This window comes from Brachyistius frenatus, unplaced genomic scaffold (assembly GCF_029030835.1).
Source record: "Brachyistius frenatus isolate BFR_SWC_R1_liver_20210118 unplaced genomic scaffold, ASM2903083v1 Contig_438, whole genome shotgun sequence".
NCBI lineage: Eukaryota > Metazoa > Chordata > Actinopteri > Embiotocidae > Brachyistius > Brachyistius frenatus.
This window is the reverse complement of record NW_027211037.1, coordinates 35,101-55,670: the sequence shown is the minus strand read 5'-3', so window position 1 is coordinate 55,670 and position 20,570 is coordinate 35,101. Positions and strand designations below refer to the sequence as shown.

General features: G+C 39.7%; 1 protein-coding gene across 1 annotated transcript in view; it reads right to left on the bottom strand.

Moving 5' to 3' along the window:
* Nucleotides 1-19,662, bottom strand: part of LOC138637185 (low density lipoprotein receptor adapter protein 1) — a 40,971-nt gene extending 21,309 nt beyond the window's left edge. The window contains exon 1 of the mRNA XM_069725693.1: nucleotides 19,245-19,662. Coding sequence (XP_069581794.1) covers nucleotides 19,245-19,329 — 85 coding nt within the window. The 5' untranslated portion in view covers nucleotides 19,330-19,662. The remainder of the gene's footprint in view (nucleotides 1-19,244) is intronic.
* Nucleotides 19,663-20,570: the final 908 nt, after the last annotated feature.

The window sequence follows — 20,570 nt, the reverse complement described above, 5'->3', positions numbered from 1 at the left end:
TATATTTTAATCTCAAATGTAAAAAAAAAGAAAGATGATAATCTCCTGAATTTGAATCTATCATGCACTTTTTAAATTGACGGACATTTGACTGAGATTTAGTGCCACCTTTTACTGGATAAGAAGCTAGAATTCCTGCAGTAGAAAACAGTGTTGATCTCAGAGAAAAACAGGTTGACAGACCCCACAAACCCAGTATCAACGCTCTGATAAACTTTACAGAATGCCTGCAATGTCCTGCTGTTGCTGTGATTCCCAACAGGTAGTACCAAGCTGTCCTCGAGCTGACGATGCTGCACGCAACCATGCAGAGAGAAGAAAATATCTCTTAGCAACACCTGGATACTCGGCAGATGAGCAGCAGGAGTGGAATAACTACACAACTATGCAACAGACCACAATCTGAGATAAATGTAACAGTGAGATAAGGGAAACATGATCTCTTCATCTACAGCATTGCAAAGCATTCTTTTAACACCAGCGATAAAAATACTATGAATGCTTAACCAACTGATAAATATTGAATATTAAGTTCCAATACTGTGCTGCTCATGAAACCAAATGAAACGAGAGCGAGAAGAGCATGGAGAGAAAAACAGAGACAAGCACAATGTGTCCAATGCTCTACTGGGCTATACTGGCACTAAATTCTCCACATGGGTTGAGCCATCTGTCGCTGGCAGACCTCATGCAGCTGTGAAGGCGAGCAGCATCGACCGCTTCCAACAACTCTGAATTATTAACTCATCTTCAATAACACTACGGGGTCTGCTCTTAAACATAAATGTTTAATGGTGGACAGCACGCCGCGGGACCTTTCACTGTTCTGGATGAGAGGTGATACTGATCAGGCGTCTCATATATTTTTGGTCTTAAATGACAATTGTGCATTTAAGTGTAATACATTTACTGGTCAGAGCAGCAGGTTCACTTCCACCGAAGATCGGTCCATCAGTGCTTAATTAAACCACAAGGGAGAAATTCCTTTTTTGGCTCGCCCTTCTCCACAGGAGGTCAAAGGGCAGGTTCAGCTACAGAACAGCTCAAAAGGTTTTCAGGCTTTTGTAGAAGAAAACTCAATCAAAATAAAGGGAAAATTACAGTAGATATGGGGCATTGTATCTGCGGAAGGCCGTCTTACTCGCAAACAAATAGAATGCCATTGACTTCCACTGTATTGGGAGGGCATTGTATATCGTATATTATGATTGGGTCTATATAGTAAGATTTGGGTGCATTTCTCCTTTAAGATTTTTCAACCAATATCATGCTACTAAAATAGGTGAATACTTTAGATTATTGTATTGTATAATGTAGACAGAGGGCATGGAAAATAAAAGTTAAAAAAAAAAGAAGCTAAAAAGAAGTTTTTCCAGTGGAATTGTTTTTACTTTTCTTTTTTTCAAGCGGTCAACGCGAGTGCAAAAGTATTAAAAAAAAATGGAACAGTGTGCATCTCCTCTAATGTTCCCAGCATTCCCAGGTCACTAGGGTAAGCTTTTCTTTTTTCAAGCATATCATCATCTAACTTCCTCATGTTTTGGGATTAAGGTTACATTACAAAATCCGCATAGCATCTCAAATCAGATTTTACAGTTACAATAGCATTTCTGCCCTTCTCTGTAATTGGTTTGTGGAAGTTTATAGTTACATTCCAGCATCCCCAGCTAAATTTAGCATGAGATTTGAGAAACACTAGATGATTGGGACATCTAGCTTAATAGTTTCAGTCTCTAGGTTTGGCCTCAGTCTTCAAGCACTGCGTAGTTATGTAACCAATACATGCATATTCAAGACCCATTCAGACAGTTTTTGTTCTAAAACAAATCAGCTGAAAATATAAAAAAGTCAGCTAAATGCGTTAGTGCTTCTTAGTGAGTTAGCTGCGACTCATAAAATCTGCTACTTTAGCAACAGTCACCATTTCAGGATACAAAATCTATAACTCACCTAAAAATAAGAAGGATGCTGTTATTAACTTCTTAGTGAAATGAGAGATATGCAAAAATAGGTTAAAAACATATTTGAGCCAGTCTGCCACAGCTATAACAGTGAACTGCATATGAACCATGTTAAAAAGGAAAGCTTGACAGACGCATCAGCTGAAGGTGGCAGGATTTAGAGACGGGTCAATCCCAAACTATTACCTAACCCTGATCTGCTCCATTATTAATCTTTGTTTGTAGTTTGAGTCATTTGAAGCTGCAATACATCAAGTCTTGGTCAAAAGATTGCATAGGCTAGTTTAGTTCTGTAAAAATGACACTGCACTACAAAGCTAAAGTGCCACAGTCCATGTTGCATCTTCACCAGGCTACAGACATGAATTATTAAAGAGCTTTATGTTGATGCTGCAGGGTTTCCAATATATTATCCCCCTAAAAGAGGAGCCCTTCAATTTTTAATAAATCCCGTGTGAGTCTACACAGGGACCGGGACTGATAAGAATGACAGGAACAAGCCGAGGGTGGCTAATTGGATTTTAACATGTTGAAGAAAATCCTCAAGAAGACTAAAAATGTGCATTTTGAACTTTATAAGAGGCCAGTGTGCATACAAGCTTAACAACAGTAAATGTCGGTGTGAGTGTCTGCTTGTGAGATAGTGTTCATCAATGTAATTGAATTTAAAAGAGGACAAAACAAGATTAGGGTCTTGGTGGTGCACTGATAACATTTGCTTCTCTAACAAAGTGAAGCTTGGCAACACTTTCACACCCAAGATATTGCAGCAAGAGCACTGATTCCATTACGTTCACTGAAAAGCTTCAAAGCTGGTACACACACTGAAGGAATCGGTGCATTACAATGAAGGTACCGGGCCTCGAGTGTATTCACATAAAGTTAGATAGAACACCACTGCCCTGAGACGTTGAGAACTGTAAAATATTTGACGCTGTGTTGAACGAACAACTGACAATTGTCGCATTTCACAGTAGCTGATCTGACTGGAGGAGGTGCTGTTGTAGTATAATAGGTACCATGTGCTCTGCACGCCTTCAGCTACATGCAGCGATCGCCAGCTGTCTCTGCGAGCTCCACGCTCAGTAATTTAATTTGCACTGAGAAGTCAAAATCGTACCCGGGTGAATTCTGCTCTGGCTGAACACCTCCTAATGGTTAATTAACAACACAAATAAGAGCACACAGATATACACACAGGAATATTGACGCAAGACAGGGCATATGCACAGCAAAGCAGCGGGCAGACACACAGTTTCCTCAAGATAACATAAAACTATATTTAATAGCGAAAGCTCTATGAACAAGTGTGTGCTCCAGGGTCAAAACAACAAAAGCCTTCCCTTTTTTTCCATTTCCCAACAGGTCAGCAAGTAGGACATCTTGATCCGAGTCCAATGGAATGAGCACAGCCTCAGTATACGAGTAAAGAAAGCATTCGGCTTGCTTTTGAGACCCCGCTGACACCCCCATCCTCCACATCCTTCTTGATGTAATCTCTTTGCCTTTCTGTTTTACCCATCTGATGGAACTTTGAATCTAGGACACCACCTTGACAGGGAAAATAGGCCGCACATTCAGGGAAGATGGTGGGCTGGGATGGTGTGGGTGTGTGGGGGGGGGGGGTGTAACTGGTTTTCTGATTCTGCCTTGAGGCGGAACAGAGTATAGCTCAAGTGTTTTACCATTCAAGCTCTCGCTCTTCTTCCTGCTTTCTAAAATTTGTCCCTTAACTCACCTCCTGTATATTCACTTCTTCTGATTCTGACTGCACAGATACAAAAAAATAAAAAATAAATCCTCCTCACATATAGTTTCTAAGAGACTAGCTAATTAGACAGGCTTCGGGGCATTAGGTATACCGCTCAGTCAGGACGAGCAGCTCCTCGCACATTGACAACATCAACAATAACAAAGACAGAATCATGGATTAGCAGCTAATGTTGCTAAGCAACCACAGGCTCGATAACCAACAACCAGGCAGCAGCAGGGAGGCGGTACCTGCAAATTGCATTACTGAACAGCTTGGCTTAGCATCAAAAGAAGACTACAAACCACAGTGGAACGGTAGAATTACACGGGTACATAAAAATCCCCCACAATCAGCGGACCAGTGTACAAAACTACTTGTCAGTCTATTTTAAAACCATACCGACACAACTTTGATTTCCTTAAAGCCAACACATCAAGAATGCTGCTGCACCAGATGTATTAGTGTTTAAAAAGAATAAAGAGCAAGTTATAAAAAAATAAATACAAATATGCACATTTATTCAAGATGGTATTTTCTCATGATAATGTAATTTCTAAGACTGCACCTAATGATTATTTTCACTATTACAGACATTTTCTGGTTACTATCTCCTAACAATAAATAAAAGCACTCAATCTTAACAAATGTCAAGTTAAAACTTCCAAATGGTTGGCACATTGTCTTTAAAAATTACTCTATTAAAATGGTCATTAAAATATTTGTCAATTATTTCTGTTGATCAGCTAATAGATGAATCTACTCATCATTTCCGCGCTAGTATGTTTAGTGGCATTAATGTCTAAATGACAGAGGTGTAGTGATTTTCTTTGAAAATTGATTTCAAACTCATTTTATTATATTTGAATAATTCCAAATATGATGAAACATCTCAACGGAAGGTATAAGGGAGTTCGCTTGTTAGTTTATTAACTGGACTCAAAGACAAACTGACAGAGAAAACACCTTCAATGAGTGAGCTTGAGTTTGCAAGGTTTTTTTTTTTTTTTTTTTGTAGAAATGAAAAGAGATATCTAAAGCATTTTCAAGGACTGCCTTATTTGATGCAAAATAAATGATGACATGTTTTTTAGAGAGAGAAGTAAAAACCAAAAATCTACTAAAAATATGATGGATTTGGGTGCTGGATTCATGTTCCCTTTTTTGTGATCATCAACTTGAATAGTGCCATCTTCTCATTTGACACTTTTTAAATTAAAAACTTCTTGAGGCTCTATTGTAAATCAAGTAATTTTAATGAATTCACATTTCAATGTAATGCTCTTCATTTTATGCTCACAAAACTGTCAGAAAAAGACAAATGTAAGCAAAACCAATAAAAATGTGGACTAAAAAGAGATTTAATTTGATTTGTGTCTACTTGTATATATTTTATGGCAGTGCAGTCGTCAAGCTCCTGTGGGTGGATAAATTAGTTCCTTTAAGCTTTTATTTCATTTACACGGAGTAAAATAATTATCTGGAGTAAAATAATTCAGGTTCATAACTCAACTATTTTACCCGGAGGTCCTTCAATGAATCCATGCTCGCGTGAGTCTTTCAGCATAATTTCTTTTTCACCATAACCCTCACTGATTGCTTTCACTTCAAACACCATATCTGCTGTTAATCATAACCATGATGAGAATTATCTGGAATATGCATGGCTGAGCAAATAGAGAAACAGCAAAGTGGGAGCTGTTCAGGACAGACTGTGAATACGGCCCAAGAAATGTGAGGTCTGTCGACTGACCGATATCCTTTACTGTAGCTGTCTTTGTAATCAGAAACAGAAATTTGAAAGGAAATATTAACAGGGGAAGATGCCACTTAATACCACTCTTAATCTGTGTGGTAACTAATTAGTTTGGCAACAAGAATAGACAGAAACAGTTATCTTGTTGTCCAAAACCAACAAAGTACATCTGACTGCACCTCTAAACCTCATGAATGGTTTATATCCATAAACTGTATGTAAATATTTACGAACCAGGCGATGATGTCATCCATTGGCCTGCATTAGAGGTAAACTGAAGCCTTGAAAATGGCTATATGGTTGATGTCCTCTTGTCTGGTTGGAGCAAAGATTTTTCAAAAAAGGGAAGCAGGGCGAAGCAGGGGAGAGGATACTTGAACTTAAATGGACCTCGTATATCGCTTTTCCACGACAAGGTACGACTCAACTCCACGCAACTCTTCTCACTTTTGGTACCAGGTACTTTTTCTGGATTTCTTTTTGCTCTGCAGTAGCTGGTCGACACAGTGATTCCGCGTAAAACTACTGACATCATCTACAAAGCAACATGCACACACTTGATGGATGCTTTTGTTGACAACCAAACAGAAGAAAGTCTGCACCTTGCCATGTGACCACACATGTGGTTTTGTGGGTTGCAATTAATTAGGTGGTCCAATGCTATGATGTCTCATGTCACGCAATGATGATGCAGTGATGCTTCTAGTGACAATTCTCTCTGACCAATCAGTGGCTTTCAATGTTTTCACGACAGCTTTTAGTGTCAGCTCAGTTCACTTGAAGCCTCAACAAAGCCGATAGAAAATAAAAAACCACCAGGTACTTCGCACAACTTTTGTCCAATCTAAAACCAAAACAGGCGAGTAGAGTCGAGCCAAGTTGACAAGTACCATCTGGTGGAAAAGCGTCATCAGTATGTTAACTGACAGGCGAGCTGCATTGTATACATTTAACTTCACACTGCAATTGCATATAAAGTCCATTATAACTTGAATCCACTGAGCATCACATTATGAGCACTTGGTTATATCTTATACAAAGTTGTGTTCTTTACAAGGGTTATGATTTTATGAGAATATTTAGCAGGCAGATATGAGATTAGTGCAATTTTCTTATCTAACTCTTCATAAAACAGCAAATTATGTCCTGAATGCTAATTTCCTTTGACTGTAGTTATTATGCAAAACATAGGCCTCAACTCTCCCATCATAAAACGCCCTCCAAAAGCTCCATGAATCATTAATTAGAGAGGATCAAACTAGCGTTCTCACTTGTAGCAGTTTCACAGTCTTATCTTTTCCTCTCTAAGTAGCATGTTTTGTCCTCAGAAGTGCCCAGAGAATGAAATGGGATTAGTACTGAGGTTATTTTGGGGGCATACGTTATCACATGCTTCAAATTAAGAGCCAACACAGACGTTTATGTTTTGTTCTTGGATTAGTTCCTGCACTCTATTAATAGCTGGCATCCCAGCGTGAAAAGTGTGCTAATATTTACTCTGCAGACAGTGACAGTTGGTATGTGGTTGGCATGATGCTGCGCAGGAGGACTGAGCCAGATAAGCAGACAATAAAAATAGTTATTAACCCAAGCCACGTGGCATAAATCCAGGATACATGATTCAGTGTGTAGTGTCACCAGAATAACTTAAAATAGCATTCATTGTAATCTGTTTTTCCCTGGAAGACTGATTAAACGGACCGTATGTCTGCTTCATACTGTATCTGATTGGTTCAAATGATATTTGGAGTCAATTGTGAGTAAGGCGCAGCACAACTTTTCTATTAAAGTCAAGGTGAAGATTGGGCCATCAACTAAACAAAGTTTAACACCATTAATTCAGTCAGGATGTCACAGTTAAAGAGCAGGTGGAAAAACAGGTATTTCCTTTCTCATACTACTTTGACAGCTTTGGTAGTTTAGTTACTTAATTCATAAAGACACCAATACTCTTCTGTGCAGTGATGCATGTTTAATGGCTGAAAAACGATATTCTAATCTTTGCGTGATAAATAGTAGGCCTGTCTAAGACTGTCTTCACCAGAAAAACATCAGCACTAATTTATATTTTTGAATTAATAACAGATCAAATGACTGAGTGATGGGAAAAGGATCTCCCTTGAGAATTATCACCCAACTCTGCAGTTACTCTTTGTGTTTTAATGTGTTTAAACTCAAACCTTTTGGTTTAAGGAAAGGAGATGGCGGAGACCAAATTAGAGCTAGAAGAAGACGGAGCATTGGACTTTTATCATTTGTAAGGTGGACTAAACACGACTCAAAATTAATGCAAATGTAGTTCTGTGTCTGCTGGACGGGCAAACGGGCACCTGTACTGTAGGAACTTTATGAGGCAATAATATGTAAATGTGTTTACAGCTTGTTGTGTTGCCCCCAAGTTGCAACTCCTCCACTGTGGAGCTGCCTTCAGCTATGCTGTGCCAATGTTACGCACATTATACAATATCAACAAATTGGAATAGTGTTATTATCGTAATATCACTTTTTAAAAACAATTAAAGATTATACAGATGTTGTCGACAACAATATAATATCACACACCCCTAAACCAAACCTTAACCACAGAGTTCTTCGATCAATAAAATCGTATCTTAATCATTTCTGAAGTCATCATGAAGGTCATTTGGTAGGACACTGATACGCAGCTGGTTTTGCTGTTCAGGTTTGAGAATTTGTGAGCATGTCCTCCTTTAAATGACAAGTTTATTTAGAAACGCTTGTGTAAAGCTATGTAAATGCTCATTTGTAAGCTTCACCCTGCATGCGTTAATTAGTCAAACACAACACGGCCAGAGGAGCGACTGTTTGTCATACAGGCTGTTTGCAATCTCCCGGCAGTTATAGTTTATCATTGACCAAAGATCAATGAACACGGAGGTGACTCGCAGACTAAATGTCCATTAAAAGTGCTTTGGATCATTTTTATTGATTGACTCAGCAGCCACTCTTTGTTTTTACCCGACATGTAGGTTACTGCTTTCTGTTAAATTATTACTTCTGAGAGTTCCATATATGTCTGAAGCACGAAGGACAGTTTCTACGCAATGACCTGAACATATATACAGTTGTTACATGTTGCTGCATGTAGCAACAGGAATTTTAGTAACTGAACAACTGAGGACAAGACTGTAAATTGTAAAGTAAGAGGAGAACAATGACTCTATATCAACACTTATAATATGAAATACATTAAAGATCACTCCAGAGATTTCCAGAATTGAGCCACATTACACTGCCACATTCACAGTACAGACACCTCATTGCTGTAGGACATATTTCCTCACGGTTATTTATTCATAAAGTATAATCGCTCAGCACCATCGAAGGATTGTTTTCATTAGCAATTCAAACAGGGCATGATTTCCTCTTTGCTGATACAGATCTTTTCCCCCGGGAGTCTGCGGGCTCCCATTTCAACATCTTCGTCAACTATAAATAGCTCCCTGAAAGGAAATCCATTCATGAAATAATAGGTGTATATTTAATATTTTGTTTTCTATTCAAGGGCAAGGCTGTGACTCGTAAAAGAAAGAAAAAAGGTAATCCAGCCTGTTTTCTGATTCCCATTTCAAGCTGAGCTCCAAGAAAACAATGCCTTGCTTGGGCAATCATTAGCGCACCCATCCATTATCCCACCAAAGCAAAACAAGTCACCTCTGAGAGCTGCTCATTCGAGACGGTCTATCTCTGCACCCCTTTAATAGATGAGGGCATCCCACAGGAATCTCCTCTAATGCGGTAGAGCACTTCAGACCCTTCCAGCTGAGTGATGGATGCTCATCTGACACAGCCACATACCTCAGCTTCTCAGGTGTCACGTCTCTGGGGGCATCAAGATACAGGGGGTAATCATTGGGAGTGCTTCAGCTTTGCATTTAAAAATGGCTCAACAGACTAAATGGTACATCTTTTGGGGTATTATTTTTTTTTTTTTGCAGGAACTTTATATGCAAAAACATTGTTTGTTTTAAAAGGAAGTCAGAAGTTCTCACAAAAATTGTATATACATTATAAATGACAGAATAAAATTAATGATTATGCTTTTAAGTATTTCTATGCTTTGGAGTAATGAATAAAAGAAAAAAATTGAAAAGTTGCTGCACTGTTACTCACCAACTTAACATTTTTGGAAATATGCCCATTTGCTTCAGATAATCAATACAACTATCTTATTTGTACAGTAAATATGAGGCTGGAGCCGGCAACTGGGTAACTTAGGTTATCACAAAGATGGGAAACGGGTGGAAACAGCTTACTGGAAGGAGCACTGCTCACAAATGAACCAGCTATATCATGATTTCTTTGAACTGTTAGGGGAACACAGTGTAAGACAAACTATTAGGGTTGTTTCACCTGGGTTAAAGTCTCCCCTATAAACCGCATTGAGATGTATTGTGCAATAGAATAATTGACAGGTGAATCGTAATTGAATTGGCCAGTGAAGAGTTGCACCGACATGAAAGTGGTGTCAAAGTTCTCATCTAATTCTTAGCTAGAAAGTAAATAGCCACAATTCCCAGAATGTAACTCTGTTCTTTAGTCTTTGCCCAGTTCTAAACTGATGTTTAGTTTTAGCTTCTGTCAGAGGAGTATAAATAAAACATCCAAAGAAGAGGTAAACATTCACAGCAGGTGCCATTTCTGCTTGCCTGCCCTCCTCCCAGGCAGAATGTGCCCCAATTCCTTGAGCAGTAAGGTAGGGCAACCTCTATGCTGCCTGCAAGTTACTGCTGTGGGTAAAAAAAAAAAAAAGTTTTCAAATCCCTTGCTGCTGCAGCACCTAAACTTAATGCTGTGAGCACACTGTAATAAATGAGGGTGACTTCATGAAGCCTACAAATATTTTTTACAAACTTTAAGAGTTGTTCTTATCTGGATTTTAGCAGCTGTTGGAAAGTAAGAGAGAAACACTATTAGTCATATTAGTAAGTATATCAAACTAGTTAGGGACACGTGTCAACCGTAACTTCAGTGGAAATTAGACCGTTGTGCCCATGGTATGTCCTCCAAAATTATATTTCGGGCTAGAACTAATGATTATTTTTATTATGGATTAGTTGTTTGGTCTTCAAAGTGTAAGAACATCGTGAAAAATGTCGATCAAAGCCCGAGGTGTTGCCTAAAATGTCTCGTTTTGTCTCAACCAACAGTTCACAACTAAAAAAGTATTCCGTTCATTATCATGGAGGTCTGAAGAAACCAGAAAATATTCAGATTTAAGAGGCTGCAAATCAGATAATTTTTCATGTAACAATAATAATAATTGAAAGAATAATTAAAGACAGAACCATCAACAACAACAAAAATAATTCCAAATTAATCAAGCAGTAATTTTCAGCAGCTTTAAAAGTCAATCTTAATCAGTTTCATAATTAATATCAAACTGATCAGAGGAATCCGTTAAAAGCTAATTCACTTATCTCAGCCGGGTTCAACACCAGCAGCTCATCTTAATTAATCTGACAAGCACCACATCAAGATAACTAACGTCTTTGGAGAAAACTTCTGCTGGGCTTTCTGGTACTTTGTTTCAACTTTAACGGCTTGCATGCAGCGGTTCCATACAGCACTGTGCTACAGAAGTTTTCCATTTTCTATTTGATGGCGTGAGGTTATTTTTAGGAGTGGGGTCCTCGGCTCTGGGTGCTCAGCTCAGATAGGGACATGATGTGTCAGAAATGGTGAGGGGAGTTGAATTTTTCAGAGGTACAGAACACAGATGGAATTTGCCTCTCCTGTGGAGGAGCAGGTTCAGCTGATAGGCGCACGCACACACACACACACGCGCACACACACACACACACACAAATAGGCATCCGCAGTACTTAATCTGCACAGCTGCAGACTAACAATCAAAAACATGCTCATAAGGACTCTTACACCTGAGTGACAGCATATCCTATTTCACAGACAGCTGCCACAGGCATCAAACACGGCATTTAGATGTGAGGACTTAACTATACACTTTAAATAGGAAGCTGGACTGTGTGTGTGTGTGTGTGTGTGTGTGTGTGTGTGTGTGTGTGTGTGTGTGTGTGTGTGTGTGTGTGTGTGTGTGTGTGTGTGTGTGTGTGTGTGTGTGTGCGTGCGCGTGCGCGTGCGTGTGCGTGTTGCTGCAGCTCGCCAAACAAGCACCTCTCCCAAGATAGGGTCTCTCAGTTTCCCCGTGTTGCATAATTCACTTTACTTCAGGCCAGGGAACCTTGTCGGTGCTAAAAACACTCCAGAGAGAGACTGCACAGAGCAGCATAATAATGAACTCTGGATAAGACTCTGAAACAGTAGTTTGATTACACATGGTGGTGTTTATGGAGGGGAAGCAGGCAGTCAGACATGTTAGACTGTGGGAGTGAAAGATGCCCTCATGGCTGTTAGTGGATGAGACACTGATACAAATTTAGGCATAAGTATCCTAGAAGGCTTTAAAAAAAAATAAAGAGTTACCAAATATAACTATTTACAGCACATACATACTGTGGACCATGATAAAATACACTTGCCTTAACACAACTCCCAGGTGCTTCACAAAGAAAATCAATATAGAATATGATGTGGAGCAGTTTTTAATAACATGAGGCCAAGGTTTGAAAATCAATGTGTGTGAAGCGGAGCTGTGAAGAAAATAAACCTTAGCCTTCAAATAGAACAAACAGGAGACGGCATGTCACAGAATGAACAACAAAAATGTTTAATCAAGATTTCTATTTGAATGTTGAGTTAAAATTCAGATATAAGTGGAGCTTATAGATACAACAAAATGTGTAGAGAAACATCCAAAAAAAAATGACATTTTGAAGTAACATTTGCACTACACGTCTCTACAAAATACACACACACACACACACACACACACACACACACACACACACACACACACACACACACACACACACACACACACACACACACACACACACACACACACACCTTGTCAGATCCTTCACACATACTCTTCCTAGTACCTGCACACTAACTCCTTTGTTTTGACTAGATAGCAAGATAAAGCACTCACTGTACCTTGTATCTTTGGCTAAAATATCTTCAGTTATCCTTAAACCACAAGGAGGAATTAAAGTGAATCTCCTTGGCACAGTGGGGATTTTAAAGCATTATTACAGAAACGATAGTTGTGGAATAGGACAGATGGGCTCCAACTAAGCTTTGATTAAACCCAGACCTATGACAGAAGAAGAATGACTCTATTAAATCACAGCAGCCACGGGATTAAAACACAAGATGAGAAGTGACAAGAGGAGCGTTTAGTGTGGTAAAAGCACTTGTCAAAACCAGTGTGAGGTTTCACAGCTGCCCCGACAAACATGCAGGAAAAAAATGCCTAAATCCGGTAAATACTGTGTGACTGAGGAGAATGAAACTCTAAAGGGAATCTTTGTACCTGAACTGCCCTCACAAGACATTGACAAACAACAAACATTTGTAAAAGAAAAAATACAGCAGACAGATTGATTTACAACTTAAAATAATATATCCTATTATAAACTTCCAGCAGGCCACTGACCAGGTGGAGATAAAAAATCTAGGCTCACATAACACAAGCCTATTTTGATATTAGCACCTCTGACTCTCTACTAAAAAAGCACACCAATGCTTACCGCTAACAGCATGCTGACATGTTCACAGTGGCAATACTAAAATGCTGATATTTTACATTGTAGAATTATTATTTTTTTACCAAATTCACTATTTTTGGTTCAACGTGTTAGCATGCTTATATTTGCAAGTATAACTAATAATATTGAATATTGAGTTAATATTCATCACCAAATAAAACAACAACATTGGTAATTGAGTCTGCCGTCCACTGATGAAACACCACATTATCACATCAAAGCATGTAATACACCCGTCAGTCCACGAGAGGACAGTGTGTCCATGACAAGCTTAGACTGCATATAAAAGTGGACACAGCTTCTGGGTCTTTAAAGTGAGGCTAGTATGGAAGTGCCCTTGTGTTCAATGCCACCAAGGGTACGCTAGGAGTTGGCTCCAAAAAGCCTCTGGCTCCATAGACTCTCATTCAACTTCTCCCCCAAAATACTAAGTCAATAAAATGTTTCCAGAAAACAATACTGTGTCATTCGCTGACGTCACTCGTTCAGATTTACCACTCGCTCCTCCCCAGCTCAACCAAATAAGGTCACTTCAGGCTCAAAGCAAGATGGCAATGGCGGAAATGCTGAACTGGAGGCCTCTGAAAAGTAGTTCACAAACCAATGGATAATGTCACGAGTGGTTTGACACTCGGTCACAGCGTGTAACACACCCGTCAGGTCACTTGAAGACAGTGTGTCCGTGATAAGTGACAAGTTGACACTGATACTGACAAATTGAGGTGGTGAGCTGCACGAGTTGGGTGTCATTGGTGACCTTACCAGGAAAAAAAATCATACGCAGTGCACAGTTAGTGACGCGTTTTTTGCCAACAGGCTCTCTTCAACTGCCAACTGACCAGCAACACCATTTGAATCTCTGGGAGGTCAAGTCCAAAAACACAGCTGCATTTACCACTTAGGGCCGCCAAAGAGGATGGAAAGAGATCTTGGAGATTGAAACTCTAACACTAAGTCAACACATAACACAAAAATGTTGACCAGATGATTGCATTCGATAAAACGTGAAGGGATCAACGATGAAAGTGATTCAACCCGAGAGCGACAAGTAGGTCTGTATCAAATTTCACTTCAAACCATCCAGTCATGGTTCAGATATTTCACTAAAAAAAAAAAAAAAACCATCAAAATCATGTGGATCCATCATGTGGGAGCCTAGAATGGCAACAATATTTCATGGCAATGCAGAGCAGACACACACTGCCGTGCCCAGAGCATCACCACAAGCATGACTAAAAAAGGACATCAAAGTCACACACAGGGCTGTTTGGTAGTAGAAGCACATAATAATAATAATATATCCCCGGCAGAAAATTGCGTTAAATTAAAATCTGCTGTCAGTTTCCTCATGAAATGAAGTGGAAAAACGAGTGAAGTTTTAAAAAAAAAGGCAGAAAAATAAAGTCCGTGCAGAGCTGTCACTGAGGTGGTTGTGCTGTTGACAGTAATCCTACTAATCAGACTGTTGGGGGGAGGATTTAACTCATGTAGTTCTCTTCTGAAGTGGAAAGAGTCAGAAGGTCATGCACTCACACATAGTTCTCTCCGCTATCATTCAAACAACTAAATTAAACTGCATTTGAACATTATGTTCACCGAGTCATGTTCGGGGAAGAGTTATGAAGTACTTTTTGAAGGAAATTTTGTTAAATCTATTAAATTCACGAATAATACAGAATGCTATTCTGTTAGTGTTATTGGTCTGCTCAAGCTCAGACTATAAAAACCAACAGATCAAAATCCTGACTATCTAATGATAACTGTGAGCCTTCTGATTATAAATTCAAAAGGACATTCGTGGCTAAACAGTAGGTTTAAATAACTTCAATTCATCAGTTCATTGCAAGCAATACCTCCCACCTTGGGCAGCTGCTGGTCTTCAGACAGGTTGCCTTCCAGAAAGCACGCTCCATGAAAACTCATTAGCGGCACTTTGTCATCTAATCTATCCTCAGCCTGTGACTTGAGACAGATGAGTGTGTGAGCATGAATTATGCAGACTATAGGTGGGAAACCTGCTAAAATCATCATCTGATATACTGAAGCTCTGCAGCGAGTATATGTGGGTTTAATTGGTCTTCTAAATAACTGTTTATGCTGTATGGAGCCTGAAAAGTGCAATATGAGTTTCTTCTTTTCGCATGAAAATACTGAAACATGGTTTATGACAAGAAAGATTAATGTTACATCAGGTTTGATTTAATGTCTGTTTTACGCATCCCATTGTGCTTCCATTTTTAACAATTTATCAAAAGTTTTTGATGAAACCATTAAAAACAAAAACACAACAAATTACATTTATATAGTACTATTTTTTTTCTCAATTGCTTTTGTGAGGAACTCCGGCCTGCATTATCTAATGCATTGTCAGAGAGTATTTTACTGACGGCATCTACATTTAGCAACTTCCCACATGTATTGTTTCACAGTTTTGTCATTAAAAATAATCTAAGTGACATCACATTTCCTGAAAATGTATATTTGCTGTTGCAAATTAGTCATATAAAAATGTAATTTCAAGGAACACTGTCTGTGTTCCTTATTGTGATATTTCTGTACCTTTTCTGGGTCCATCATTTAATTTTTCAGTGTAAATGCAAACAGGGCACTGCTATAAAAGGTCATGTACTGTATGCTAATACAACCTTTTCATAAAGACGTCACGTTAAATAACTCGGTCCTAACCACTGTACGACCCACTGCACTGCATTCAGGCAGACTTGTAGTGGTTTACAGTGAGAACTGAGCTAACCGGGACACTGTTTTCTGACTAGACACAATGCTGTAGACTTTTTGAAATGTAATTTATCAATGGTTTTCGCACAATAAATAATATTATATTCACTACAATTGTGTTGGGGTTGAGGCAGATATCTCAGAAACCTAAGAAAAAAACAGGCTATTTGCATTGCTGTATATCACTCGCTGTAAAATAATGGGGATCGTTATTTTGTAGTCTTTAAATGGGCTTCACAACCAGATTATAGTGTATATGGTAAGAAATAAAGCTGCATTAATGGGACTTAATTGTGTATTCATAACTCAACTCCAACTGTTCCATCAGGCCCTAATTATCAACTCGCCATCTTATTTATCAAATTGAAAGCACAGGAATCCTGTGGAATATTGTACACTCTAATCTGAGCCTTCATCCCTCTCTTTGACACTTCCTCTGTTATTCCCTCATGGGGGAGGGGGCTGTTCCTCCTCCTCCTCCTCCTCACTGGTATCTTTCTGACTCACGGGTTCCTGAGTCTTAACGAGCCATCAAAAGATAATTGCTCCTTGAGGGCGGTGTTAACTGACACTAGTGCCTCCTGCATGTCAGTCAGTGAAGCCCCTGTCAGGTTTAATAGCAGCAGGGGCAGTATTCCCTGCCAGAGATCCCAACCAGTCCAATTTAATGACTGTTGAGTCCACTAACTTCAGATTAGGCACTGATCTGTGCTGCAAAGCACAGTGATATAAATTACATAGTTTCTTTTTTCTTTTCTTTTTTTCTTTCAAAGCAATGAAAGTTGAGAATCAAACAGAAACACACGTAAGATGTGCATTAAAGAACTAACGTCTGATTCTTACTTTTCCTCTCATATTGATCACACAGCTGTGCAGCAGAAGCAAGATCTGATTTGTACATTATGAAACGACTTTGCTCCAAACAAAATACAACACCAACGATCCTATCTCACTGGATTCAACTACCCCAAAGCTACACCATTCTGAACTGATGCAGACTGGACGACAGGGACATCCTTGGCACCAAGGGCAAGTGTTTCGGGACTTGGGAGACGCGGGAAGGACCCGCACTGCTTCTGTGTGACGTGATCCAAAGGGATGACTTCTAATCCAGGTACACGCTGCGTCCTCCTCCACCCTGCCAGTGGCTTTGACCTCTACAGATGACAACAGGCAGCCACGAGGGGCAATGGGAACGTGCATGTCACTTTTCTGCTGTACGAAGAACCAAAGACCGGCTACAATAGATGTCCAAGAAAAAGATCGTTTTATTTTAGCCTGTTTTTTTTGTTTTTGTTTTACTTGTGCAAAGACTGGTCACTTCCTGAGGAAAAATTAAAGATTTTTTTAGACTGACTTATCACAGATTGCTCATTAACCCGAGGGTTTGTTAGAGGGACAGTTTGACCTTACAGTGGTGTTAGCAGAGAAGTCAAGAGGCAACCACATTAATCATTTCATGACACTCAAGTCTTCATCCAATTAAATGCTTCCATCTCACCTCACCTTCACAGCACAGTGTCTTTCAAAACTGTATTTTGTCATTAATGGTGGTTATTTAACAATAGTGACTTAACATCCATATTTTTGTGTGCAGTTTCCACCAGTCAGTCGACAGGACACAAATAATTCATCACTTTTTCAAACTTTAATCACACCTAATTCGTATGACTGAGCCAAGCAGCTGCAACGCTACCTTATTTGCATTCCGACAGCCAGCTTTGACGCGTTGCCACATGCTGGCACACGGACTGCTGTCCTCTCTCCAAATTGCCTGCTAAGTAGCTTCTGGATCACCCCGACACTGTCTGCACTGTTTGTGACTGCATGTGTTCACATTTTTCCAGCCTGATCCCCCTGGTGGCTCTCAGACACAAACTGCTTCTGTCATCAGGTGCTGAAATCCAGCTGGATTCTGCTCCGACAGAGTCGTTCGCCTCTTTATTCCCTCTCTTTTCTGGCACCGACAACAAGAAGAGAAGAAAAGCACACAATGCAGAGGCCCCTGCTAACAATGTGCCACAGACAATGGCTTTCAAGATAACATGATGATTTGTTTGTCAGCTTTTGTCATCATAAAGTCACCATTGTAATAATGGAGACTACTGTTACGTTGGCGGTGTTGCAGGAAATAACAACTTCTGTCCGTCAGTGTTTGTTCAAGCTTAAATCATTTACGTAGAACTTCCTTCCCACGGAGCGTGAAGAAACCAAGAACATCTTCCTGGCTGTGAACCTAATCAGTCATGTTTAATGAAAGCTGGCAGGGGCAGCTGATTATTCACTAAGCAGACATTTGGGACAAGGCAAAACCAGCATGCCGGCGTTTACGGCAGTGACAGGCTTACAGGCAAAGTAGCTGCGGGGAGGGAGCGTTCAGGACGACACTTGACACATCGGCGAGACAGCAGGGCTGAAGGCGAAGCAGTCTGTCACTGATGGTGTGACAAGGTCTGCTGTTCTGACCCTTCCCTCAGCCCCAACAGCCTCCTGTACTTCACTTTGTAGCAGTCTGGGAGCAATCCTCCACATTTTGTTGTGCATTTTCTGAACTATTTTGAAAAAATATTGCAAATAATACAGAATATTCAAATGTTAGATAATTACTGAATATTTTCTGTTGAATCCACTGAATTAATGAACTTTTATGAATAAAAACACCCCAAAAAATATTAAGAAAAGTCAGCGAAGACTAATGAAGGAACAATCTATTGAGACAAAACTGGATCCCTGACTTAAACATATTCATCTCTAGTTGTATGGTTAGATTTTTAGCATAGTATCCAATTAAAAAGATGCATCAAATTCTTTGTTTTCATTCTCACTGACTCTGTAAATTATTGCGTAGATTACTTGATTAATTAGTGTATAAAATGTCAATAAGAACAGAGAGACAAATGCCCACAAGTTTTAAGATCCAAAGAGGATGCCTTCAAATGCCCTGTTGTGTCCAAACAACAACAACAACAACAAAAACAAAACCAGCAAATGATTGGCCAATCCATTTACAAAAACTTTGGTTTACTTCCGATTCAACTATTTGGTTATTGAACACATTTTCTGTACCATATCATTATCTAATTTGAATTAAAGCTATATGTTTAGGTGAAGTACAATTGGCAGGACTATAAAGAAGTGAAAGTAGGTAGAACTGAGACAACAGAATAAAACCGGCTTGTAAATGAACGTGTATTTCCACCACAGCACATTCAGCTCGGCTACGTTTGGCAACAAGACAAACAAAAGCTCTCCAGTCATAAACAGTCCACTAGCCGGCTACTAGCACATCTCGTCCTGCTCTATCCCCTCTCTGACAGATAACACTGCCACGTCGCCTGGGTCTTTGCAACCATTTCCAAACATTTGCGCACACGCGTCGTCTCACTTACTCTCGTGCTTTGAAGTTCCCCATGTGTGCCGCGGAACTCCGGGGCTCTTGATAATCGCCCTGCCCGCAGATTTCAGGGCATCCATCACGAGGTGTGTCCGCTTCCCCCGGCAGGTGGATTCCCCTCAGTCTCCACTCTCCAAGTCCCCGAACCGCAGGGAGGGAAAGACAGCGGCAGTACCAAGCGCTCGAAGATCGGATCCGCTGGAGAGAAAAAAGGGCGAAGACACAGAGGACCGACACAAGTCCCAAAACCCGAGTCTCTGTGCGTGCTCCTCTTCCCCGCTGGTAACGTGAGCAGCTGAGGACAAACCCACGTCCACCCACTGCACCGTTTCTAAAGTTGAGGGCGTGTCCTTCTAACCTTCACGAGCTGTGGAGCTTCCTCTAAAGTGCTCCACTTTGATGGAGAGACCTTAATGAGAAATATTTACAGTATTATGGCCGCGTGAAGGAATTCTCCTCACTAATGACTTTATGCCTAATGAGCTTACATTTGCACTTTTTTTTCTCACAGGATTTTCTGTGCCATATTGACCTGTGATGGTGCACCTTCGCAAAGTTTTTTTTCGTTTGTTTTCCTATTTTGATTAAAGAAGCCTATATTGTCCCTTTAACATGTTTAATATTATGGTCAGGACCAGAACCAACATGCTTCTGTTCTAATGATTAATTATAGATTTCAAAATATAATCTAGTTGTGGCCTTTTTCATCGTTATTACAATTTTTCCCAGGTCGGGACGTGGAACATGTTTGATGCTGATAAAAAAAAAAAAAAAAAAATCTGAATTTTTTGCCACAAATTATTCAAGTATCAACTGCATAAAGAAATCCAACCAAATGCATGCATTTTATTTGTTGCTTGTTGGCGCCCTCTATTGGCTATAGCTTGTTCTTGCAATAATGCTGTCTTCACTCACTGCACTGAGAAATTGTAATACTTGGGGACATCATCTCATAGCAGTGATTTTTTTTTTTTTTTGGACAAAATACCTTAAAAGAAATTAATATTTAAATCGTCAGTCATCAATAATTCGAAATTGTAGAAGGAGTGGGGCACCTTGCAACCATCACATGGGGTTGAAAAAGACAAGGTTAACATAGGTGAACTTGTTACAACTGTGAGGGTAGGAAATTAACTTTTAAAATGTGAATGTCTACCAGCCTCTAACAGAAAAAGGTTAAAATTCATCATCAACTCAAAATTAAATTATTATTTTGTGTTTGAGATCTACCAGCAGCTTCCATACATGCATCCGATATGCAGTCAGTTACAAGGGATCACAAGAAGACCCGGTTCAGGTCAAAGGTCACACTCCAAGACAG